The following is a 26,140-nucleotide window of genomic DNA, read 5'->3' as shown; positions in this document are numbered from 1 at the left end:
CTGCCTGACCTGCTGAGTTACTCCAGCACTTTGTGTTCCTTAAAAACCCTGTCTACTTATCTGCCTTTATTTTTTATTTTAATTTTATTTAAAATATATATTTTTATTAGAAGCCATGTACAGTCGTATAAACCGTGGCATATAACATAATACATTTCTTGTACAACTTCTTGTTTTAAATTTAACAATAGAGAGATAATAGAAGCAAGATAAAGAGAGAAAAGAAAAGATTAAGGAAAGTAGTGATGTGTAAGCCCCAGGAGTTAACAATTGATAGTTTGTGGAAGGATAGAAAGAACCCATGAAGATGTAAAAAGAAAGAGAAAACAAGAAAGGAAAAACAGAAAAAAAAAAAATAGGAAAAAAAAGAACAAAACAGAACAGAAAAGAAAAGGGATATACCTGCTTCATATCTTTCCACACCCCTCACCCAGTTCTGAAACGGTTAATTTCCAGAGTTATGTTGCACCATATTATACTTCGATACATCATAATAAATCGATGAAAGGAGACCATATCTTTAAGAATTGTTCTGATTTTCCTGCTGGGACGAATCTCATATCTTTGAGATGTAACATTTCAGACATGCTTGTGATCCACATTTTAAGCATAGGGGTGGGTGCATTTTTCTTATCTGCCTTTATTCCCGTTAGTTTTACCAACACTTTCATGGTAGGCATTGTTACAACTTGTACCTCGTTATTTGAAAACGGTCAATCTTATCTTTGGATAATTTGCAGTGCCCTCCACCATGAAGGCTAAAATGATTTAGACTTGAGATTCTGCCCATCGAGTCCACGCCGACCAATGATCACCCATTCACTAGTTCCATCCTACACAATAGGAACAATTCACAGAGGCACAAATGTGCATATGGGAGTGTGGGAGGAAATTGGAGCATCCGGAGAAAACCCAGTCAAGTTCAAGTTACATTTATTGTCACGTACACCAATTGGTGCAGTAAAATTTGAGTTACCATACAGCCACACAAATAAAATAAAATGAACACAACACGATAGAATTTAACATGAACATCCCCACAGCGGGATCAACGTTTCCCACTGTGAGGGAAGGCAATAAAGATCAGTCATCTTCTTGTTCACCCTTTGAGCCCTCCAGTCGCCGCTACGGACGGTCTGATGTTCAGGCCCTCTCGCCGGGATGATCGGAGTAGGAACGGAAGAACACTCTCAGCAGCTTGGAGTTTCGAATCAGCCACTTCTTACCGGAGACCTCGGCTTCCGAATCCACAGGCCGAGCTGGGCGGAGCTCCAACACTGGCGAACCCCGGCAAAGGATCCCAGGTCTCCGCGATGTTAAAGTCAGCGCCGCCCGGGGCTGGAAGCTCCGCAGACCACAGCTCCACGGTGTTAAAGTCGGCAGACCCAACATTCCGGAGCTCCAACATGGCGACCCCTGTAAGGCACCGCCCTGTTCCGCGATGGTAATTCAGTGCTTCGCCGCTGTTGAAGCTCTGGCCGATCTCCGGCAGGAAAGGTCGCGCCAATCCAGATGGTAGGCCGCGACGGGAGGGGGGGCCCCAAGATGCTGCTCGGAGAAAAGACGCATCCTCGACCAGGAAGTGACTGGGAAGCTGTTTCCCCTCTCCCCCCCCCCCCAACCCAACCCCCACATAAAAAAAGACTAAAAGACCTCCAAAAACATACTTTTTGACAGACTAAAAATTCCAAAAAGGGCGAAAGGACGGACAGCTGCTGGCGAGGCTGCCATATTCGATGGCGCCACCACTCAGTCACAGGGAGAGTGTGCAAACTCCGTACAGACAGTACCCATAGTCAGGACCGATCCAGGTCTCTGGCGCTGAAGGGCAACAACTCCACTGCTGCGCCACTGCGCCGCCCGGCACAGTGCTCTCAAGTGCCATCAGCTGCCATTGTACAGTTTAGGGAATGTAGAGGACAATTCAAGTGAAAATGATTTACAAAATCACATTGTGAATTTACCCATTAAATGCTAGGGAAAGCAAAACATCGGATGTTTAAACATGCCACACAAGTTAGCAATATCTTGTATGTTCAAGCAGGTAACTCCTGAAATCTGGAACACTTGGCAGCATACCAAATTATTTTTAAGTTCGGCCGTAGTCAATCTTGTGTTTGTCGGTCTTGGTGCCAGCCTGGGAAATATAATGTGTTCTCGTTCTAAACACTGGGTAGCAGTATCTAGGTCACATGCATGTGGCGAGATGAGAGGGACATTCATCTGACTTATGGATCTCAATGAGTGCTTAACAAGGTCCCACATGACAGACAGGCCCAACAGGTTGGGGTTCAAGGGATCCTGGGCGCATTGGATCCAAAACTGCCATGGTAATAAGAGACAGAGGGTGATTGTAGATGGCCGTTTTTGCAAATAAACGCCGGTGACTAGTGGCATGGGTCAGTACCGAGACCCTTGCTGTTTGCAATGTACATGAATGATTTGCATGCAGGAGGCATGATGAGTAAGGTTGGAGATGAAACAAAGATTAGTGGAGTTGCTGATAATACAGAGGGCCATCTTAGCACGCAGAGAAATATGTGGTTGAAATGGGCTGTGAAATGTTAGTGTGACATTTTCATCACAATGTGGTCCTGCTGAATACTGCTGCCTAACTGATGACAAATAGTGCTCCCTTCAAATACCGGCTGGAAACAAGATGGATTGTTCCAAGTCCACATCACACTGCAACACCAAGGCCAAGGGAGCTGGAGTTGGGGCAAAGCAGAAAGTCCATTCCCTCCATCAGCAGCCTGTTTGTAATCAGCCTACCCTGAAGCTTCATTCTTTTGTAAATTAAAATAAAGAGAAAGAACACAATAAGAGGTGATTTGGCATACTTTGAAAACTTTATAGATCATTTACTGTATATAAAATATTAAGAACAAGAATACACCCGCCACCCACATTGTGGCATTTTGGGTAAGGGATATTTGCTTTTACAGAATTCACAATATATTACCCTATAATTCAAGAAATTGAAAAAATTATATTCTCACAAAACCCATGAGAAAAAATAATGAACAGACTTTTTTTGCTTCCATTTCTTGAAGCATGCACAGATGTTACTGCTTCTGGTTATGAGAAATCGTCTTGGAACTCAAACCCTCCCTACTGCGAGGGACACGGTACAGTGAAATGTGTGGCTGCAATGCGTTGTTGCTGTTGGATTTACAATATTATGTCCTCATCTAGATATGGAAAAATAACATTTCATAACTGTTGACAAATTCCTCCACTCATTTCAACTGCTTCTTTCTCTTCAAGAGAGCGTCCCGTAAAGCAATCTGTTGAAAGAAACAGAAATTAAGTATGCAACAAACCCAGGAACAATGTTCGCACCCTCCAACAATTGTGAGCAACGCATTAAAATGTTGCAGTTTAAAATTACAACATTTACGTGTACACAGCATTTTTCATATCTTGCACTTCTAAAAGATTCTGGAAATGAAACTGTTTTAATTTCTAAGTTTGTTATAAAACCAGTCCTTAACATAATTCATGCATGTCAAAATCATGCAGTGCAGGCATGATTTAGACATGCATGAAAACCCATCTGTTCATCAATACCTTGCAGAGGAGTAAATGGGTCACAAGATAAACAAACAAACAATGGAGGAACTCAGCAATTCAAGCAGGGTCTATCCATGGGAGTCAAGATTCTGCACCAGAACTGAGGGAAATCTGGTCTGCCACACATGTGACTCAAAACCCACCAATGATGTTGACTTTTAACTACCTTCTCAGTTCAGCAGAAAGTAGGGACGTACAATAAATGTCATCCAACAAATAAATACATTCTTCAGGAGCCAAATCAAAGTGACAACCGAGCAAAAACACTTGGCGATTAAAAACACCAACTGGACGTTGCTGTCAAAAACAAATCTTGCTCATGTCCTTTTGACAAACTCAAAAAAATGATTTCACAATTATTAATGGAGCAACACAACATTATAATTCACCACATCGATTATCCTTTCCACCAATGTACAGTCATCAAAACCTGGAGGAAAGATTTCTATCATTTCCTCACATTTGAAAAAAACAAATCAGACACACACGTACAATATCCAAACAAGCTTACACATAAATCACAACCATTAAATTGTGCATAGCACCATCTTAAACTCAGGATGAAATTAATACATGATACTCTTTGGTATTTTCCCTGAAATTATTTCCTTACACCATCTGCTAAAGAATTAAGAAAACTTTAAATTTACAGGTGCTTTTTTCCCCATTAGGCTCGCACTGGTCTGCTTACAACACCAATTTCAGATTAAAAGATTAATCACCAATATTCTGCATAGAAAGCAAACATTTGATTGTTTTGTACTTATTTTTGTTGTATTTTAATTTCCTAGTATCAAAAATAAATTCTAAACAGGAACAAAATTGCTCATGGGCTAAACATGGAAATCTCATAGTGGCCATTTTTCCCATCAAATTTCAACTTTAGTCAGAATGGTCTATGCAACATTTCCAGGTGAAATGGATCTCCCAAACAGAGTATACATTGCAGTTGCCACTTGCTTCTTAAACGCCATTGTAGGCCACGACGAATGCATCATCAGGAGAACAGTGCAGCATGGGAACAAGCTCATCATCCTACCATGTCTGCACTGATTTTTTTTTTTCAATTTCTTACCTTCCCGGAGATGTGATCAATTTCGGATCACACTCTCCGGGCTCTGCGGCCTAATATCGATGGAGCTGGAAGCCTCCTCGGACTGTCGTGAGCCCCACTGCAGGGTGTGGACTTAACATCGGAGCGGATCCCTTGCCTGGGATCGCTCCCACCGCGGACTTACCAACAAGGGCTCGCAGTCTCGGGTGAGGCTAGTCGGGAGCTCCAACGTCACGGAAGGCTCGACTAGCCCCGACGCGAGGTTCGATCGCCCGGCGCAGGGTGCCGACACCCCCCCGATGCGGGAGCTTGATCGTCTCGACGCGGAGGGCCCGAACGCCGCCGGCTACGGGAGTCAAGATCCTCTCGTCAACGGAGGGCTCGAGGCCCCCAACCGAGGAAGAACAAAAGGGGAAGGACTTGAACTTTATTTCGCCTTCCATCACAGTGAGGAATGTGTAGGAGTTACTGTGGTGGATGTTCATGTTAAAATGTGTTTTTGAGTGATCTGTTACTTTCAATTGTATGACTGACCTGGCCAATGAAATTCCTCGTACCTTGTAAAACATACTTGGCGAATAAAGTGTGATTCTGATTCTGATTCTGAAAATGATGCCAATCTAAACTAATCCCATCAGCCTACACATGGTCTGTATCCCCTCCATTCCATGCCCGTTCAAGCATATGTCCAAATGCCTCCAGTGTTGGTACCATATCTGCTTCTATCATTTCTAGTGATGGTTCTAGACACTCAACGCTTTCCATGTGAAGAAAATGCCCCTCCCACTTTAAACCTATCCCCTCTGTTATTTGACATTTTCACCTGAGGAAAAAGATGGATTATCTACCCTCTCATAAAGTTAAATCATCAACTTCCTTATTTTTGTCTTAACTTATATCTCTTGTCATCAAGGTTCTTAAACCTTGCCATCCTTACATTTCAAATGTTCACACAGGAGCATGTTGCTCCTGAACTCTAATCAACTGGCTTTCAAAGATTCCAACATCAGATGTGGATTTACCTTCAAACAGCATTCCCAACCCACTTTCTCCCGCTCCTGCCCAATACTGTTGCAGTTAGGCCTCCCCCAATGTAGCATATTCACCCGTGGACTAGTTTTACCCTCATGCATAACTATCTTAAAACTTGCAGAATTATGATCATTTTCTCAAAATGCTCCGCCTTGAAACTCCACTCCCTCCTTCCCCAATAAAAGGTCAAGTACACCCCTGCCCTCAAATCCCTCCTGGTTGCACCTCATAAATTCTCCCCCTTCCAAGTCTCGAGCACTAAGGGAGTCCCACAACACTGGGACACTAATTACGGTAACCCTTTTGTTATTGTAACTTTCCTCTGCCGGAGGCACCGTCTGTGTGGAGTTTGCAAGTTCTCCCTATGACTGTGCGAGTTTCCTCCCACATCCCAAAGATGAGGGGTTTGCAGGTTAATTGGTCTCTGTAAATTATCCCTAGTGCATGGAGAGTGGATTAGAAAATGGGAACGCATAAAACTAGTGAGAACGGGAGATCAATGGTCAGCATGGAATCGATAAGCCGACAAATGCTGTTTGATAAAAGTTTGTTTTAATGTTCTCTGGTTTGTTTTATGTGGGGGGAGGGGATCGAGGGAAACTTTTTTTCAGGTTCTTACCTTGCCGGAGATGTGATTAATTTTCGGATCACATTCTCCAGGTGCTCTGCGGCCTTCCATCGATGGAGCTGGAAGCCTCCTCGGACTGTCGTGAGCCCCACAGCTGGGCGCGGACTTCACATCGAAGCCGACCCTTTGCCTGGGATCGCTCCAACCGCAGCCTGCGGTCTTACCATCAAGAGCTCACAGTCTCAGGAGAGGCCGAGTCGGGAGCTCCAACGTCGCGGAAGGTTCGACCAGCCCCGATGCGAGGTTCAATAGTCCAGCGCGGGAGAGCCGACATCCCCCCCGATGCAGGAACTGATCGTCTCGACACGGAGGGCCCGAACGCCACCGGCTACGGGAGTCAAGATCGTCCCGTCAACGGAGGGCTCAAGGCCCCCGACCGCAGAAGGACAAAGGGAAGGGACTTGAACTTTATTTCGCCTTCCATCACAGTGAGGAATGTGTAGGAGTCACTGTGGTGGATGTTCATGTTAAAATGTGTTTTGGGTGATCTGTTACTTTTTATTTGTATGACTGACCATTTGTATGACCTGGCAAATGAAATTCCTCTTATGTTGCAAAACATACTTGGCAAATAAAGTACTATTCTGATTCTGATTAACTAACCTAAACTAGCTCCCGCTGGCTATTGAACAGTTTATTGTATTGTCTCATCATAGTGATTGCACCTTTCTTATTCGTGAGCTCTCCAAGATGCACTACTGATATTCTCCCTGATCAGTAATGCAATGCTCCCTCCTCTTTTGCAGGCTTCTGTGTCACATCTGAAGCATCTGTATCCAGGAATGCTGAGCTGCCACCATCTATCAACTATGGTTTTACAATGTAGTTCCACGCTCTCTCAATCTAGGCTAGGATTCCTCAATCTAGACTCTCATCATATCTCATTGCAGAAGCTGTAACCTATCCATGGAAGATGAATATTGTCTGAACAAGCATACGAATTGTGATGTCTTAGATCATATATGAATTGCCAAGGAGGAGGTATTGGTGATTTTAAAGCGCATTAAGATGGAGAATTCTCCAGAGCCCGACCAAGTGCATCATCTTTAGCCACGTGAAGTTCTGGTAGATTGGAGAGTGGCTACTGTACTGTTATTTAAGGGCAGCAAAGACAAGCCAGGGATCTACAGGCTGTTGAGCCTGAAGTCAGTGGTGGGAATGTTGTTTGGAGGGGATGCTGATGCAGGATCTCCCAGCATTCGGGTAGGCAAGGACTGATTCGAGAAAGTCAGCGTGACTTTATGTGCGGCAAATCGTGTCTCACAAATCTGTGAGGTTTTTTTTTGAAGAGGTCATCAAGATGATTGATGAGGGCAGGGCAATGAACGTTGTCTACATGAACTTTTGCAACGTCTTTGATAAGGTTCCACGTATCCATGCAAATCCAGTTTACACTTTCCCAATGACTCAATATTACTTTCAATAATATACTGAAGCTAAATTCCATACTCCAGTGGAAGCCAAGTGCGCTTTAATTCCATTTCCGTATAACTTTATCACTCTAATATTCTATCTTATTTTTAAATAATTTTTCTGTCTCTTTGAATTCTCTCTAGTCTTACTCTTCTTTGTGTTAATGTACTTTGTGCATGTTCCTTTTCTTTCCCTCATTATTCATTTATTATTTCCTAGGCTCTATTAACCACAATTGTGTCAATGTTTCACAAAACATTACTACACGTTCTACTTTTAATCCTTTGAAATCAGCTGTTCCCTCAAGATATCATCCTGGCCCCTTTCGTACAACTGTCACTCTCACTTAGCATGCTAAATAATGATATAACTAGAGCTTCTTTAGTCAGAGGGTGATGAATCTGTGGAATTCTTTGCCGCAAAAGGCTGTGGAGGCCATCAGTGGATATATTTAAGGCAGAGAAAGATAGATTCTTGATTTGTACGTGTGTCAGGGGTTATGGGGAGAAGGCAGGAGAATGGAGTTAGGAGGGAGAGATAGATCAGCCATGATTGAATGGTGGAGTAGACTTGATGGGCCGAATGGCCTAATTCTGCTCCCATCTCTCATGATCATCACTGTATCAATCCTTAAAATCCTCCGTTCTTAACCAGGCATTAACCCAACTATGAGTCTCTGTTCATGTGCAACAGACGGATGAAATACATGCACACGGTTAGGGATTTTCCTGCACACCATTTACATGAGTAAAGAATCAACAATTATGCTTCCACCCTAATGCACTGTTAGTGAAACACTAAGGGGCAGAAAACGCTGGTGGGTGTTGTGTACAGGCCACCTAACAGTAGTAGTGAAGTTGGAGATGGTATCAAACAGGAAATTAGAAATGCGTGCGACAAAGGCAAAACCGTTATAATGGGTGACTTCAATCTACATATAGATTGGGTGAATCAAATTGGCAGGGGTGCTGAGGAAGAGGATTTTTTGGAATGTATGCGGGATAGTTATCTAAATCAACATGTGGAGGAACCAACGAGAGAGCAGGCTATTTTAGACTGGGTATTGAGTAATGAGGAAGGGTTAGTTAGCAGTCTTGTTGTACGTGCCCCCTTGGGCAAGAGTGACCATAATATGGTTGAGTTCTTCATTAGGATGGAGAGTGACATTGTTAATTGAGAAACAATGGTTCTGAACTTAAAGAAAGGTAACTTTGAGGGTATGAGACATGAATTGGCCAAGATTGACTGGCAATTAATTCTAAAAGGGTTGACGGTGGATATGCAATGGAAGACATTTAAAGACTGCATGGATGAACTACAAAAATTGTTCATCCCAGTTTGGCAAAAGAATAAATCAGGGAAGGTAGTGCATCCGTGGATAACAAGGGAAATCAGGGATAGTATCAAAGCGAAGGATGATGCGTACAAATTAGCCAGAAAAAGCAGCATACCGGAGGACTGGGAGAAATTCAGAGACCAGCAGAGGAGGACAAAGGGCTTAATTAGGAAAGGAAAAATAGATTATGAAAGAAAACTGGCAGGGAACATAAAAACTGACTGCAAAAGTTTTTATAGATATGTGAAAAGAAAGAGATTAGTTAAAACAAATGTAGGTCCCTTGCAGTCAGAAACGGGTGAGTTGATCATGGGGAACAAGGATATGGCGGACCAATTGAATAACTACTTTGGTTCCGTCTTCACTAAGGAAGACATAAATAATCTGCCGGAAATAGCAGGGGACCGCGGGTCAAAGGAGTTGGAGGAATTGAGTGAAATCCAGGTTAGCCGGGAAGTGGTGTTGGGTAAATTGAATGGATTAAAGGCCGATAAATCCCCAGGGCCAGATAGGCTGCATCCCAGAGTACTTAAGGAAGTAGCTCCAGAAATAGTGGATGCATTAGTAATAATCTTTCAAAACTCTTTAGATTCTGGAGTAGTTCCTGAGGATTGGCGGGTAGCAAACGTAACCCCACTTTTTAAGAAGGGAGGGAGAGAGAAAACGGGGAATTACAGACCAGTTAGTCTAACATCGGTAGTGGGGAAACTGCTAGAGTCAGTTATTAAAGATGGGATAGCAGCACATTTGGAAAGTGGTGAAATCATTGGACAAAGTCAGCATGGATTTACAAAAGGTAAATCATGTCTGACGAATCTTATAGAATTTTTCGAGGATGTAACTAGTAGCGTGGATAGGGGAGAACCAGTGGATGTGGTGTATCTGGACTTCCAGAAGGCTTTCGACAAGGTCCCACATAAGAGATTAGTTTACAAACTTAAAGCACACGGCATTGGGGGTTCAGTATTGATGTGGATAGAGAACTGGCTGGCAAACAGGAAGCAAAGAGTAGGAGTAAACGGGTCCTTTTCACAATGGCAGGCAGTGACTAGTGGGGTACCGCAAGGCTCAGTACTGGGACCCCAGCTATTTACAATATATATTAATGATCTGGATGAGGGAATTGAAGGCAATATCTCCAAGTTTGCGGATGACACTAAGCTGGGGGGCAGTGTTAGCTGTGAGGAGGATGCTAGGAGACTGCAAGGTGACTTGGATAGGCTGGGTGAGTGGGCAAATGTTTGGCAGATGCAGTATAATGTGGATAAATGTGAGGTTATCCATTTTGGTGGCAAAAACAGGAAAGCAGACTATTATCTAAATGGTGGCCGACTAGGAAAAGGGGAGATGCAGCGAGACCTGGGTGTCATGGTACACCAGTAATTGAAAGTGGGCATGCAGGTGCAGCAGGCAGTGAAGAAAGCGAATGGTATGTTAGCTTTCATAGCAAAAGGATTTGAGTATAGGAGCAGGGAGGTTCTACTGCAGTTGTACAGGGTCTTGGTGAGACCACACCTGGAGTATTGCGTACAGTTTTGGTCTCCAAATCTGAGGAAGGACATTATTGCCATAGAGGGAGTGCAGAGAAGGTTCACCAGACTGATTCCTGGGATGTCAGGACTGTCTTATGAAGAAAGACTGGATAGACTTGGTTTATACTCTCTAGAATTTAGGAGATTGAGAGGGGATCTTATAGAAACTTACAAAATTCTTAAGGGGTTGGACAGGCTAGATGCAGGAAGATTGCTCCCGATGTTGGGGAAGTCCAGGACAAGGGGTCACAGCTTAAGGATAAGGGGGAAATCCTTTAAAACCGAGATGAGAAGAACTTTTTTCACACAGAGAGTGGTGAATCTCTGGAACTCCCTGCCACAGAGGGTAGTCGAGGCCAGTTCATTGGCTATATTTAAGAGGGAGTTAGATGTGGCCCTTGTGGCTAAGGGGATCAGAGGGTATGGAGAGAAGGCAGGTACGGGATACTGAGTTGGATGATCAGCCATGATCATATTGAATGGCGGTGCAGGCTCGAAGGGCCGAATGGCCTACTCCTGCACCTAATTTCTATGTTTCTATGTTTCTATGTTTATCAGCTCCCGAGCAAGTCCTTCTATGGATGTGTTTTATTTCCTCCATCTTTTCCGTTGGAGAATGCTACCACCCGTGCTAAAGTTCCCAGCAATTTTTTGTAATAACAACGTGAGTAATTAATTACCTGCTTTTCCCTAAAGGATCGTTTGCCCTTTGATCGCACATTTCGGCTGTATCTTATCATCATAAAATTCTTATTCTTTTTCTTGTCCTGGTTAGTTGTGCTTGCAAATGGATTCAACTTGGTTCTTTTTCTCACAAACTCACTTCTTTCAGTTTTTCCAGCCTAGGAGATAGTTTTAAACAAAACAAAACTTAATCAGACATTTTCTTTTTTTCTCTCTTTTTCTGTATGACTTTGTAAATATTTGATTAGTGTATAAATGTAAATAATTTGGTGTACATATAGCTGGTGGTGTACATATAGCTGCTAAATTTGTATAAGATAATTATAAAGCAGTTGAATAAGCGGTGGGAATGAATAAGCTTTGGCTTCTTCCTGTTCCTTTACGGACACATACAATTTCATTTATTTATAGATATTGTTTATGAAACTTTATAAATATTCTTGTGTTGTTTTTTGTATGCTGTTTCACACTTGCTTTTTATTCTTTTATTCTGTTTTAAATAAAGAATTAAATTATTCTGCTCGAAATAAAGAATTAAATAAATAAACAAACAGATGGATAAATAAATAAATAAAGAGTACGGAGGTTCATTATCAGCAGAGACAGGCCAATCACCTCATTGATTATCAAGGTCATAGCAGTAATACTTTTGCCAACGTTATGGTCAGAGGTCTGGCACTATAATCACTGGCTTCAAGCTTTCCGGAGGATAGGTTGCACATATTCTCATGCCAGGCCCAATCAGTTTCACCGAGAACAAAGAATAGAGCAGCACATGAACATATCAATGTCCATATCAACCCCAATGCCAAGTTTAACTGTTTTCCTCTGCTTGCACGTGATCCACTCATGCACATATCCAAATGCTTCTTAAATGCTACTATCATGTCTACCTCCACCACCACATCTGCCAGCACGTTCCAGGCACCCACCACTCTCCAAGTGAAATACTTGTCTCGCACATCTACTTTAAACTTTCCGCCTCTGACCTTAAAGCCAGGCCCTCTAATCTTTGTCATTTCCATCCTGGGAAAAAGGCTCTGACTGCCTACCCTATCTATGCCTTTCATAATTTTAAATACCCCAATCATCTCCCCATAGCCTCCGATGCTCCAGAGAAAACAATCATAGATTGTCCAACCTCTCCTTTTAGCTAATACCCTCCAAATCCAGGCAGCATTCTGGTAAATCTGCATCTTTGCCAAAGCCTCCAAATTCTTCCTGCAATGTGGATAACCAAAGCCCTATTAAGCTACTGCGAGACCTCCTTCTCCAATTGCCTTTGAAGGCAAGTATACAATATGCCTTCCTTAACACTCCATCTACTTGTGTTGCCACTTTCAGGAGTTATGGACTAGGACCCCAAGACCCCTCGATATATCAATGCAATTCTTGCCATTAACTCTACGCTTTCCCCTTACGTTCAACCTCTCAAAGTGCAACATCACACTGGCTCGGTTTATACTCTGCTATTTATCTGCCCTTTTCTGTAGCTGATCTACATCCCACTGCATACTTTGGCAGCATTCCCCACAGTCTGCAACTCCACCAATTTTGGTGTCATCTGCAAAGTTACTAACCAACCAATGTACATTTATGGTCATTGATATACATCACAAACAGCAGAGATCTGGCACAGATCCCTGCTGAACTCCACTGGTCACATAACTCCAGCCAGCAAAAATACCACCACAACCTTCCGTCTTCTATCAGTAAGCCAGCTCCAAATACAAATTACCAAGGATCCTATGCATCTTACTTTTCTGCATCATGAAGGTCTTTATCAAGTGTCATATTAACATTCTTGTTAACAAAATCCACTCGCCAACCCTACTTTACTACTGTGAAGTTTGCTTCCGTGGAGGTGTTAAAAGGAGCAAAACACAATTGTAGCACATTTTAATCAACTGCTAGCAGCTGTAATTTAACCATTGTGTTGTAATGTTCTAACAAAGCATAACTGCTTAATAAGGCATAACTAACACTGAAAACTCAGTTTACGTGCGTAGCATCAATTCCTTATCTAAATGTATTTATATCCCCGATTAAAGCAAAACATTTTTCTTGCATTACTAAATTATTTCTGTACAACACTTGAAATGAAATGAACTCCCTGTTGCACCCGAGAGATATTTTTGAATTGATTGGCTGTGTAGCCTGCTCACTTCTTGGCCTTCTGCTGCATGTTACATTTCCCTTATAAGAAGCTTGAATTTTACAGCCTCCGTAACACCTTGGTGGTCAGCTATTTATTACTGGATCAATGCCATCTGCCATTTCATCAGCATGGACCCTGGACCCTTCCGCTTCTGCCAAAGTGAGATTTTGGCAGAAGAACTGAACATACTCTCCACAACAAGCCGGGCGGGAACAGTCATGCTGCAAAAGGACAAGTTACAGGAGAATTCATGTCCTGATAGATTTAAAGAAACAGCATGGAAACAGGCATTTCAGCCCACACCGACCATCTGTCATGTTATCCCACTTTCGCATCCACTCCCTACACACTAGCGGCAATTTACAGAAGACAATTAACCTACCAACCCGCACACCTTTGCGACGATGTTTGATGCTACTCTGCTTTTCTTTATTCTCCCTTTTCATGGCAGTATTATGAACAAATATCACTCACAACATATTTTTATGGCCTAACCATTAAATTCCCAAGAACTTGTGGTGTTAACTGTTTTTCAAGGGCACAGAAATATGACAAAAATAAATCGAAGTCTTTTGCGGCTTACTGAGGGGATATTGAACAGAGGCATCAAGATTACTTATAAAATGAAAGAAATCAATGGTTATATAAAATGTTAAATATCAGGAATATTTAAGGAAGCAAACTCAAAAATATTTTGCGTAGCAAGAAGGTCTTTGTTAGACCTCAAAAAAACAATGATGCCATGGCCAAGAACATTTACCAGTTACTTACCATGGCTGTTGCAAGTCGGGTTTCTTTATCTGATTTGGGTTTTTTATGCAGCCGTTCTATATTTCGCAGTGAAAGCAGCTCTCCTCTGAAAGTTTAAGCATTTTACAATTACACATTCAAAGCAGAACATTTATTAGAAACATAGAAAAATAGGTGCAGGAGCAGGTCATTCGGCCCTTCGAGCCAGCACCGCCATTCAATATGATCATGGCTGATCATCCAAAATCAGTACCCCGTTCCTGCTTTTCCCCCCCATATCCCTTGATACTGTTAGCATTTCCGTTATTAAAGGGGAATCTTGTGATGCTGTCAGCAGGGAACAAAAAACGATGCTGGCTTGCAGAACAGGTCACACAATGAACCAAAAAAACAGCAATGACACTTAGCTGACTCGCCACCAAAGATTCCCTTTGTTTAATATCACCCGAGAGGAAAGTTGAAAGAATGAATTTCTGACTCATTCTGTTTACACGTTGCAACAAAATAAAAAAATCTGCGTCTATTAAACATCTTGCTAAGCTCACACATCACCTTTGCATACAAGCAAATTAAATTGAGTTTAGTTTAGAGATACAGCGTGGAAACAGGACCTTTGGCTCATTGATTCCAGGCCGACCATCTATCACACGCACACTAGTTTTATATTATCCCACTTTCGCATCCTACACACGAGAGATAATTTACAGAAGCCAATTAACCTACAAACTTGCACAGCTTTGGAATGTGGGAGGAAACCGGAGTACCTGGAGAAAACCCACACGGTCAGAGGGAGAATGTACACACTCTGCACACACAACACCTATAGTCAGGATCAAATCTGGGCGTAGCAACTTTACTACTGTGCTACCCTAAATACTAGACTGTAATTAATAAGCACACATACCCAGCATTAGACCTTTGTTACCTTCCCATTCAGGGAAACTTAAACTGAGCACAATTTTAGCAGTGCATACAAATTTTGTATGGTTTTTGACATAGTACAGGTGCACAACCTTTTATCCGAAAGCCTTGGGACCAGACACTTTTCGTAATTCAGAATTTGTCGGTCTTCGGAATGGAAATTTTTTAGCGTAGATTTTAATGGCTGGCTCAGTGGTAGAGTGCTCGGCTCATATCCGCAAGGTCGCGAGTTTGCGCCTTGATCCTGGCAGTTACTCGATCGCGAGTTTGAGTCTTCAATGTCGTTTTTTCTTGCAGAATAAATGTTTGTATGAAATACAGTGTAGGAGAAGTGTACTGACTGTGTGGGCAGAACTTTGGAAGTGATTGCCCACCAGTCTAAAAAGCCGCTGTGTCTCCCTGTCCCTGTGATAGCAGGGGGCGATCAAACAGCACAATACCCCCCTCCCTCTCCAACTCCAGAGGAATCCGCTCCCCGATGGGCCGCTACCAAAGATCATAGAGGTGCTCCTCTATGATCTTTGGCTGCTACAGCGACAAGTGGCAGTTCGCCCACAGCCCGAGCTGCGCCCCCTCATCCGCCACCCCAAGAACAAGACGTACCTTGCACACCATCAGCTTCTGCCCCTACGTGTTCCTCTGGAGTTGGAGCGGGGCTGGGCTGGAGTTGCTGCTGGCTGTGGGTCTCTGGGATCTCCGTGCTTGCAGTGGGCCTGGGGGTCGGTGGGCGGCAGTGGGAGCTGTGGACCTACGGACCTACCTCCGTGGAGCTAGCCAGCTTCGGAGCGTGGAGAGTTGCGGGGGCGAGCTGCTGCGACCCGACTCCGGTGGATGGTGACACCGGGAGCTCGCGGGACTCCGGTGGGAGACTGCTTTGCGGGGCACCGGCAGCGGCGACTTCTCCCGCCCGAATTACGGGGTTGAGAGCAAACATCATAGAGGTTGAGAGTGACCTGGAGGGGGGCCTTACAACGCCCGGCGCGGCTGTCAATTGCCGCGGACTTGCTAGCGCCCGCCGGGGGCTCCAACATCAAGACCCGGGGCAGGAACTACATCTCCCGGCGTGGCTTTGAGTGGCCGCTCCCCGATGGGCCCCTACGACGCCCCGAGCTGCGCCCCGTCATCCGCAACCCAGGTTCCTCTGTAGTTGGAGTGGGGCTGGGCTGGGCTGCTGTTGGCTGTGGGTCTCTGGGATCTCCGTGCTTGCGGTGGGCCTGGTGGTCGGTGTCTAATTGGTCCTGACGTCTCCGGTGACTGGCAAAGCCCCCGCGCCTGTGCAATGGGCGGGGAGCTGGAGAGGGGAGGGAAGGGGTCACACACATGGCCGGGAAGCAGAGGGGTGTAGGTGGGGTGATACTGAAGCGAGCGACAATCTGCTGCTGCCTGCCCCGCTGAGTTAAAAAGTTCCCACGCAAGACTCACGAAACACTGTATATCGTGAGTCTACCGTGGGAACTTTTTAATTCAGCGGGCAGGCAGCAGCATATTGTCAATTATTAACCCTCCCGCGCAATATACCCTCATCTTCTCTTTTATGAATGGGGATTTAGTTCCCCTTTCTTCGAGGACCGACCGGAGGTTCCGCTGTCACCTCTGCGGGCCGCCCTCGGTGAACGTTTTCAAGGACCTTTCTTCAAGGACCGAAAAAATGGCCGCTATTCGGAGGTTTTCGTTATTTGGATCTTCGGATAAAAGGTTGTGCACCTGTACCTTCACTGGGAAGGGGAGAGTCTAGAACGGAGTGGAAGGTCACAATATCAAATTAAGGGTCAACCATTTAGAACAGAGATGAGAATAAATTACCACTGGAGAGGCAGTGGAACTCTAGAACTCTGCACCCTAGATAAGTAAAGTAAGTTTATTGGCCAAGTATTCACATACAAGGAATTTGTCTTGGTGCTCCACCAACAAGTAACAACATGACATACAGTGACAGTTACGAATGACTCAGAAAACACTAAACATTAATAATAACAAAACATTAATGATAAAACACCATTGATCAAGCATGTGAACCAACAAAATACCAGATCCAAGGGTGGCAACAGATTTTTGGCTGTTGAATAGAGCAACTACTCGTGGATAAAAACTGTTTTTATGTCTGGCTGTGGCAGCTTTGACAGTCCGGAGTCGCATTCCAGAGGGAAGCGATTCAAAGAGTTTGTGGCCAGGGTGAGAGGGGTCAGAGATTATCTTGCCCGCTCGCTTCCTGGCCCTTGCAGTGTACAGTTCATCAATGGAGGGAAGGTTGCAGCCAATAACCTTCTCTGCTGATCGGACGATTCGCTGCAGCCTCTGGATGTCGTGCTTGGTGGCTGAGCCAAACCAGACCATGATGGAGAAGGTGAGAACAGACTCTACGATGGCCATGTAGAATTGGACCATCATTGCCTGTGACAGATTGTGCTTCCTCAGCTGCCGTAGGAAGTACATCCTCTGTTGTGCCTTTTTGACTGTGGAGTCGATGATAGCCCGATAGAGGCTCAGGGATGCAGAAAATGGAATGCAGAATTTTAGATATTAAATGAAGGGATTAAGGGTTAAGATTGGTGCCACCAAGGTGCAGGCAGGCACAAGGCTCATTTCAACCTCTGTCACATATTATTAAAATTGGGAATTTGGTCAGCAAGAGAATCTGGTAGAGAGAAGGTGCTGCTCTCTTCCTCCCTTAGCGCTTCAGGCAGTAACGTTAAATAGTCTAAACTAGTGCTAGGGGTATTTTTCTTAACAAAACTCTATTCAGGTTAAAAGGTCTAAGTGATATGCACTATTTAATATACGGTATAAACAAATTAGTTATTAGCAAACTTAATACCAAGCAAGCAGAACTGTCCAACTGAGCATCTAAGTAAGATGTGACTGGTAGGGCGTGTATTAATATGCTGTGGTTGCAGCTAGTGGCAATTGGGACAGATGAGCCGAGAAATGGTCAATGTGTAGGAAGGAACTGCAGATGCTGGTTTAAACCGAAAAGAGACACAAAAAGCTGGAGTAACTCAGCGGGGACAGGCAGAATCTCTGGAGAGAAGGAATGGGTGGCGTTTCGGGTCGAGACCCTTCTTCAGTTACTCAATGTTCTTTAATGGTCAATTGTTCTGTTTAATTATGTTTTTACTGTCACATGTGCCAAGTGCCAACACAGCGACATACCTTTCCCTGTACTTTTCTTTACAAGCAGTCCAGTCCAGTCCACAAGCAGTCCATACCCCTGATCCCGATTAGCAAGTGTACAGAGGTACAGAAAGCTCTTGCAGCCAAAGGTTCTTCAAGGTGGAGGTACTCAGATGTTTCATTACATTCAAGTTACAGTTAAAGACATTGCGATGCAATGGGAAGAAGTGGGGAGTTTAAAACATCAATCAGGCACAAACAGTGAAATTGTACGTATTAACTGTACAATGTACAGTTAATATCTGAATGCCTTTCAAGTTTTCAGATATTCCCACATTTTTGCTTCTATTTCAGACTCCAGCATCTGCCATGTTATTTGCTTTCCATTACATTACAGGGCATGTAGATAAGTTAAGCAAGCGGGGAAAAATAAAGTGGGAAATTTTTCATTTTATTAGCAAGTAGGGCACAAAATACATTTTTTTTAAATTGTGAGGAATCAGTAAATGTTGTTTGCGAGGGACCTTCATGTGCTGGTTCATGACTCGGAGAGTAACACCCTGGCAAAATGAGTTGTTGCAAGACCAAAAGTTATTTTTGCATTTATTACAAGGGGGTTGAGCACAAAATTAGGGAAGTTTTCCTGGGACGGTACTGGGGTTGTCAAGTTCAGATTAGGATACTGTGCTTATCATGACTGCTGAACATTTGTTGCAGATTCAATGAAATGACAGCAGCTTCAAAGGGCCCTGTGAGGGTCCTATCTCTGCTTCTTTTCTCATGTTTTAATGTCTTATTTTGTAGTATAGTTTAAGCTACAATTTAAACTATTGCAAACAACTGAAATACATACAGCTTTATCACAAGCTTTTTTTTCCAAATGTGAAAATGTTATTTACACAGACAATTCAAGGGATCAGTGCAGAGATTTTTCACACAAATTATTATGGATTAAAAATGTACATACTTGCTTTCATCGTCACTGCTCTCCTCGATTTTCCTCTTCTGATTTTTGCTCGGGGCAGGGTCAATCTCTTTGGCTATCTGTGCCAGTCGTATCTTCTTGAAGTCCTCCTGTGTTAGAAGGCGGCTGGCACTGACAATGGCTGCTTTGGCTTTGCGCTCTTCTGTGGGCATGCTCTTCATCTTCTCCATCTTTTGAAACACAGACATCCACTGAAACCATCTACAAGAAACTTCTTATCTAACCAGAGCTTCATTTTTGCAGCTGTTAATCAATGTAAAAACAACCCTAGTGGAATCTACCGTCACCCCTTTCAGAATCCAAGCGAGCACTGATATGCGGCAGAGAGCACATCGATTGGTTGCATCACAACTTGGTTTAGAGATTACCAAGAGTGGTAGACACTGCCTGGTCCATCATGGGCACTGACCTCACTACCATTGAACTGATCTATAGGAGGCGCTGTCTCAAAAAGAAACAGCCAGTGGCCACACTCTCATTTTGCTACCATTGGGAAGGTGGTATTTTGAGCCATGGCCACCAGGTTAAAACATTGCTTCTTCCCTCCAACCATATTGAACGCTACATGATGCTAATCTCAACTAAGAACTATCGACTGCCTTTCGTTCCACACGGACTTCAGAGTTTTCCTTGCGCTAGTATTGGGGTTATTAATTTATTGAATTTGTTCAATTATTGCCTATATGCATTCTGTTTACAGGCCTGTTGTGCTGCTGTAAATAATAATTTTATTATACATATAACAATTAGTCTTGACCTTGGATGCTTTTTCAGCATCCCCCAACCCGTCCCGTCTCTTGTCACTCTGAACATATATATGGTGGCTTCCAGCTACAATTAGTCTTCAACATCCAAGCTCGGGGAAACATCCTCTGGCCTTCGGTGCCTCTCAGAATCACTTTTGTCTCAATGAATTAACCTCACTTTCCCCCAAAGACCAGAGAGTATATGCCAATGCTCCTCTGAAAGTGTCATCCCCTCATGCCCCAGATTCCAACATTTGCAGTCCTTTAAGTCTTCAATCAAACACTGCTGAGGGTGAAATCAAACACATTGAAAAAGATGAGCTTGGTAGATTTTCTGTCATGACCCATTAATCAGTGAGGCAGGTAGTTCAGTCTTCACCTTTAACTGCTTTGACAGTCTGTATTTTGCTTACTGGCCTTTTTCAGGGCTTTCTTTGTACAAGGAAGTCCCTTTTCTTACCGTTAATATTTCTGCCCTTCTTATTTTGTCACTGTCTGATAACTGGTCATTCTCATGAACTTACTGGAACAGACTGGTTGTTCCATTATATACTGAATGCACCCTTTCAAACGAAATAGATATAAAACAGCAGAAAGAGTTGAAAATGTGAATAACTCACAAAATGGGGGAAGAAGATGGAAATGGAATATAAATAAAAATTGTACAGCAAAGCAAGTTAAGAGAATATTAAGGGAAGATGCCTACGGAACACTATGTTGGTACAGGAACCTAATGGGGAAGGTCCAACCCACATTCCCATAAACATGGAATCAGCCAGCATGGGGCGACTTGCTTGGCCACGACACCAAAGTCACAAAATCACAATAGCCCAGCAAAAGTAAACTGCAGAAAGTCACTGCGGCTCATTAATTACTGGTTCACGGAGAAAATCTGCTGTCTTTCTCTAGTCTGGATTTTTACAGGCCTGGTGTCCCACAGGTGTCCTACTATAAACTGTCCACAGACATGGCCAGGCAAGCTGGGCACTGTGGCATTATCTTCATTGCACCGACCACAAGAGTTCAGTCAAGCAGAGTATTAGTGCCATATTCCCAATAGTGCCATATTCCCATGGGCACACATGTTTTGTAACATGCCCACCTCAATCAAATAAACAAATTAAATAATATGGTCCATTGCTATTTTGCTAATATCAATGGTCAATGAGGAACATTTCAGACTTACCACCTCTTTCTGCTGCTCTTCATCTGAAGAATGATGAACATCAATCCAGCCTTCATCATCATCATCCTCATCAATGCTTGCACTTTCCCATCCATCTGAAATTGGGAGAGTTTTCTTAATCATACTTGGAAGAGTTACAACTGCTGACATCTCGGTCAAACCATAACGTTCCAGCCATAATGTAAAATAGGTTAATTTAATAAGACAGTTGGGATAAAGTTTCATGTTTACTTAACAATGGGCTGCACAGCTCTTTGGAAGCTGTGCACACTACAACTGGAAGGGTAGAATTTATTTGGCTGTGAGTTGAGACATCTGTGACTTTGAAAGAAAACATTAATCAGAAATCATAGTAGAACACCTGGTGCAAGTAAAGATAGAGCTTGGTAAAAGAAAATGTTGGAAGGCCGAATATTTGAGGAAGCAGGCCGGCACCTCCAGGATGATGTCCACTTCGATGTAACCCTTTACGTTTAACCATTGCTATATTTGTTCCATCAACCCCTCCTCCATCAACCGACTTCGATTGGCTCTAATAACGGATATACTGGAACTCAATCTACAAGTTTCAAGCCTCCTCCTCTGTGCATGATCTCCATCTTACAATGCCATTTATTTTGTTTTTACTCTGCTCTTCTAAAGAGCTCCTTAAAAACTTAAACTCTTTAAAATGTGTTACTTACCAATGTACACCTTGTAATATTCAAGAGAAACACAAGTTGCTTGAGCAGCCAATGTGAGATTACATATACTGCAGTTAAATATCAATAGCCATTTAATGACCAAAACACTTCATGTCCTTATCTAGTTGGTGATGCTGGTATCACGTGGCTTCTGTTAACACCAACAGATACATTATGGAGACTTACCATCTTTCTCTTCTCTCTCTTCTTCCAGCACTTCTGCTCCTGGGATGTAGTCTTTAGAATCTAATGCACCATATTCATGAATTCGGGCTTCCATTGAGGCTTCTGTAGGTTTACCCTGTTGCAAAAATGTATCTTGATGTTTGTAAACAATGCAACACTGGAGTCTCTTGAACATTCAGTTTTGGGGCATGAACCCTCAAATATTTTAGTTTTTATTTACCCCTCCACCTATTTGGCTTGCTGCTGAAAACAGCTACATTCTTGCCCCAGTAGGAAGATTGTTTTAAAGGAGGAGGGAGCGCAATTGTGAACGAAAGTGACTGAGCACGTTGAACAAGATTTCTTTAAAAATAAAATGCCTGTCACACTTGACAAGCATCTACACTACTCACAGTGCCCTCCATAATGTTTGGGACAAAGACCCATCATTTATTTATTTGCCTCTGTATTCCACAATTTGAGATTTGTAATAGAAAAAAAATCACATGTGGTTAAAGTGCATTGTCAGATTTTGTAAAGAGTATTTTTATACATTTTGGTTTCACCATGTAGAAATTACAACTGTGTTTATACATAGTCCCCCCCCCCCCATTTCTGGTCACCATGTGTTTGTAATTGCTCAGATGTGTTCAATTGCCTCCTTAATACAGCTCTCAGCGCCTAGTCTTTCTTCCAGTCTTTCCATCACCATTGGAAACTTTTATTGCTGTTTATCAACATGAGGACCAAAGTTGTGCCAATGAAAATCAAAGAAGCCATTATGAGACTGAGAAACAAGAATACAACTGTTAGAGACATCAGCCAAACCTTAGACTTACCAAAATCAGCTGTTTGGAACATCATTAAGAAGAAAGAGAGCACTGGTGTGTTTACAAATCACAAATGGACTGGCAGGCTAAGGAAGATCTCCACAGGTGATGACAGAATAATTTTCTCTATAATAACAAAAAATCCCCAAACACCTGATTCCAGAACTCTTCAGGAGTCAGGTGTGGATTTGTCAATGACCACTGTCCGCAGAAGACTTCATGAACAGAAATACAGAGGCTACACTGCAAGGTGCAAACCACTGGTTAGCCGCAAAAATAGGACAGGTAACAGATTGCTATAAAGTACTGAAAAGAGCAATCACAGTTCTGGAAAACGGTCTTGTGGACAGATGAGACGAAGATAAACTTATATCAGAGTGATGGCAAGAGAAAAGTATGGAGGAGAGAAGGAACTGCCTAAGATCCAAAGCATACAACCTCATATGTGAAACATGGTGGTGGGGGTGTTATGGCCTGGGCATGTATGGCTGCTGAAGGTATTGGTCTTTATTGATGATACAACTGCTGATGGTAGTAGCATAATGAATTCTGAAGTGTATGGACACATCCTATCTGCTCAAGTTCAAACAAATGCCTCAAAACTCATTGGATGGCAGTTCATTCTACAACAAGACAACGATCCCAAACATACTGCTAAAGCAACAAAGGAGTTTTTCAAAGCTAAAAAATGGTCAATTCTTGAGTGGCCAAGTCAATCACCCGATCTGGACCCAATTGAGCATGCCTTTCATATGCTGAAGTGAAAACTGAAGGGGACTAGCCCCCAAAACAAGCATAAGCTAAAGATGGCTGCAATACAGGCCTGGCAGTGCATCACCAGAGAAGACACCCAGCAAATGGTGATGTCCATGAATCGCAGACTTGAAGCAGTCATTGCATGCAAAGGATATGCAACAAAATACTAAACATGACTACTTTCATTTACATGACATTGCTGTGTCCCAAAAATTATGATGCCCTGAAATGGGGGTGCTATGTATAAACACTGCTGTAATTTCTACATGGTGAAACCAAAATGTATAAAGATGGCCTTTATTAAAATCTGGCAAAGTGCACTTTAACCACATGTGATTTTTTCTATTACAAATCTCAAATTGTGGAGTACAGATGGGTCTTTGTCCCAAACATTATGGAGGGCACTGTATATTGTAACCTGGCTCTCATGGATCCAATTTCATTTTATGCATCTCCTCAGACCATATCAACTAGAATATACTTTCAAATAGGAGCTTACATTCTCGTGCCTGAATGATTCCTTGGATTGTTTAGTTTAGTGTAGCGATACAGCAAGGAAACAGGCTCTTTGGTCCACCGAGCCTATGCTGACCGTCAATCACCCGTAACATAGCTTTATGTTATCAGAACTTTGCATCCCATACACTAGGGGCCAAGTTACAGAAGCCAATTAACCTACAAACATGCAGGTCTTTGTAATGTGGGAGGAAACCGGAGGACCAGGAGAAAACCCACATGGTCATAGGGAGAAAGTACAAACTCCTCACAGACAGCACCCGCAGTCAGTATCGAACCCAGGTTTCTGGCGCTGTGAGACAGCAGCTCTACTGCTGCACCACTGCGGGGTAGAGGAAGTATTGCCGACAACCTGCCTGAGAATCCGGGAAGGGTAGCTGAAGGTTTATCACCCTTTGCAGTCAATCTGCACCACACGTCAAAGTCAGAACCCATTTACCACATTGCGTGAAGAACATCTCAGCGCACTCCTACAGAAGCTGTAATAATTCTTACCCTGTCTTTCTTGAGCAGCATCTGTGGGTTCATTGTTCTAAAAAGCTGAATCAAGCACCTGGCAGACATCATCACATCTAGGAAATAAGAACGGAGCTCATGAATGCGGGAACAGGGAAAATTATACTTCTTTCATCATTTCTGCAGGATTATAGATTTGCTCCATATACAGTAAAACTCTGATAAGCTCGGTCACATGCTTTGTTTCCTGCACTCTCTTTAAACACTCCAGGTCCCATTTTCCAACATTGCCTTTAAACACACCAGGTTCACTGGAAAATGTGACATTCTACTGTTGAGCATCAAAAAATGTGAATTAAAAATATGCCTGGATTTCATAGGAGTAACTTTTTCCGTTTAGTTTATCGTCATGTGTGCAGAGGTACAGTGAAAAGCTTTTATTGTAGCGGCACCTAGTGGTTAGGCCACTCCTGCTATGCGAATCCTTGGCAGTCATGGGAAGGGGTCACGGGATATATGGGTGTGCCCTAGTATATAAGAACTGATCTTCCCTCTTTCGCTCTCTTGTTCTTCCGCTTCCTCTCACTTCATGAGAGTGTCCTGCCACCGCAGCAGGAGCTCAACCGAGCCCACGAGGCAACAGCCTCTCAACAACAACGACTATTATGTTAGAGTGCTAAATGTGCATGTATTTCCAACCTACAATGCCTGAATAAAGAATCCATTTATTCACAACGTTTGTGCCTCGACATTATGTTGTTTGACATAGGAGCAGAATTAGTTCAGTTTAGTTTATCCTCAAATGTACTGAGGTACAGTGAAAACCATTTGTTGCGTGCTATCCAGTCAGCAGAATGACAATACATGTTTACAAGCGAGCCATTTACAGTGTATAGATACATGATTAGGGAATAATGTTTAGTGCAAGGTAAAGCCAGCAAAGTCCGATTAAAGATAGTCTGAGAGTTACCAAACAGGTAGATAGTAGTTCAGCACTGCTCTCTGGTTGTGGTAGGATGATTCAGTTGCCTGATAACAGCGAGGCCATAATTAGGCCTTGCGCTTTAAAAATACCTAATGACTCGGCCTCCACCGCCTTCTGAGGCAATGAATTCCATTGATTTCCCACCCTCTGGCTAAATAAATTCCACTTCACCTCTATTCTAAAGGTACACTCTCCCACTACTGGACATCATCTCTATCTGGGCCTTTCATCATTCGGTAGGCTTCAATGAGATCCCCCTCTCATTTTTCTAAACTAAACTAAACATCTGGTAATCATGCACTCCCAAAGTCCAAGGGAATAAATCATAGGTGTTTTCTATCAATCTAATCTCAGGAGAAATTGCTGCACAAACACCCACAATCCTAATATCATGATTCTGCATTATTTAGTTCTGGCTATTTGAATCAGTGTGGGCCCTTATTCATCCAAGTGAGATTGGCCAAAATTTCCAAAGTAAAAAGGTTACAATGAGAAATATTTTAAAGCATATTTTTTGTCAAAATTTTAAAGATGGTGTCTGAAATGTCCACTAATGAAATTGCCATTTAATTTCCCATATAAACATTAATTTTAACATGGATTTTCACAAGGGGCAGTTAAGGACAAGGAAGCAGCTAAT

General features: G+C 42.9%; 1 protein-coding gene across 1 annotated transcript in view; it reads right to left on the bottom strand.

The window, feature by feature from the left end:
- Window positions 1-2,830: 2,830 nt before the first annotated feature.
- Window positions 2,831-26,140, bottom strand: part of sdad1 (SDA1 domain containing 1) — a 50,290-nt gene continuing 26,980 nt past the window's right edge. The window contains exons 16-22 of the mRNA XM_033024537.1: window positions 24,555-24,631; window positions 21,979-22,093; window positions 21,110-21,204; window positions 19,160-19,347; window positions 14,182-14,266; window positions 11,249-11,410; window positions 2,831-3,287 (exon numbers count right to left, since the gene is read on the bottom strand). Of these exons, the coding sequence (XP_032880428.1) occupies window positions 3,240-3,287; window positions 11,249-11,410; window positions 14,182-14,266; window positions 19,160-19,347; window positions 21,110-21,204; window positions 21,979-22,093; window positions 24,555-24,631 (770 nt within the window). The 3' untranslated portion in view covers window positions 2,831-3,239. The remainder of the gene's footprint in view (window positions 3,288-11,248; window positions 11,411-14,181; window positions 14,267-19,159; window positions 19,348-21,109; window positions 21,205-21,978; window positions 22,094-24,554; window positions 24,632-26,140) is intronic.

Source organism: Amblyraja radiata, chromosome 1, assembly GCF_010909765.2.
Source record: "Amblyraja radiata isolate CabotCenter1 chromosome 1, sAmbRad1.1.pri, whole genome shotgun sequence".
NCBI lineage: Eukaryota > Metazoa > Chordata > Chondrichthyes > Rajiformes > Rajidae > Amblyraja > Amblyraja radiata.
Note: the sequence above shows the minus strand (reverse complement) of the source record. Positions and strands in the feature narration are given on the sequence as shown.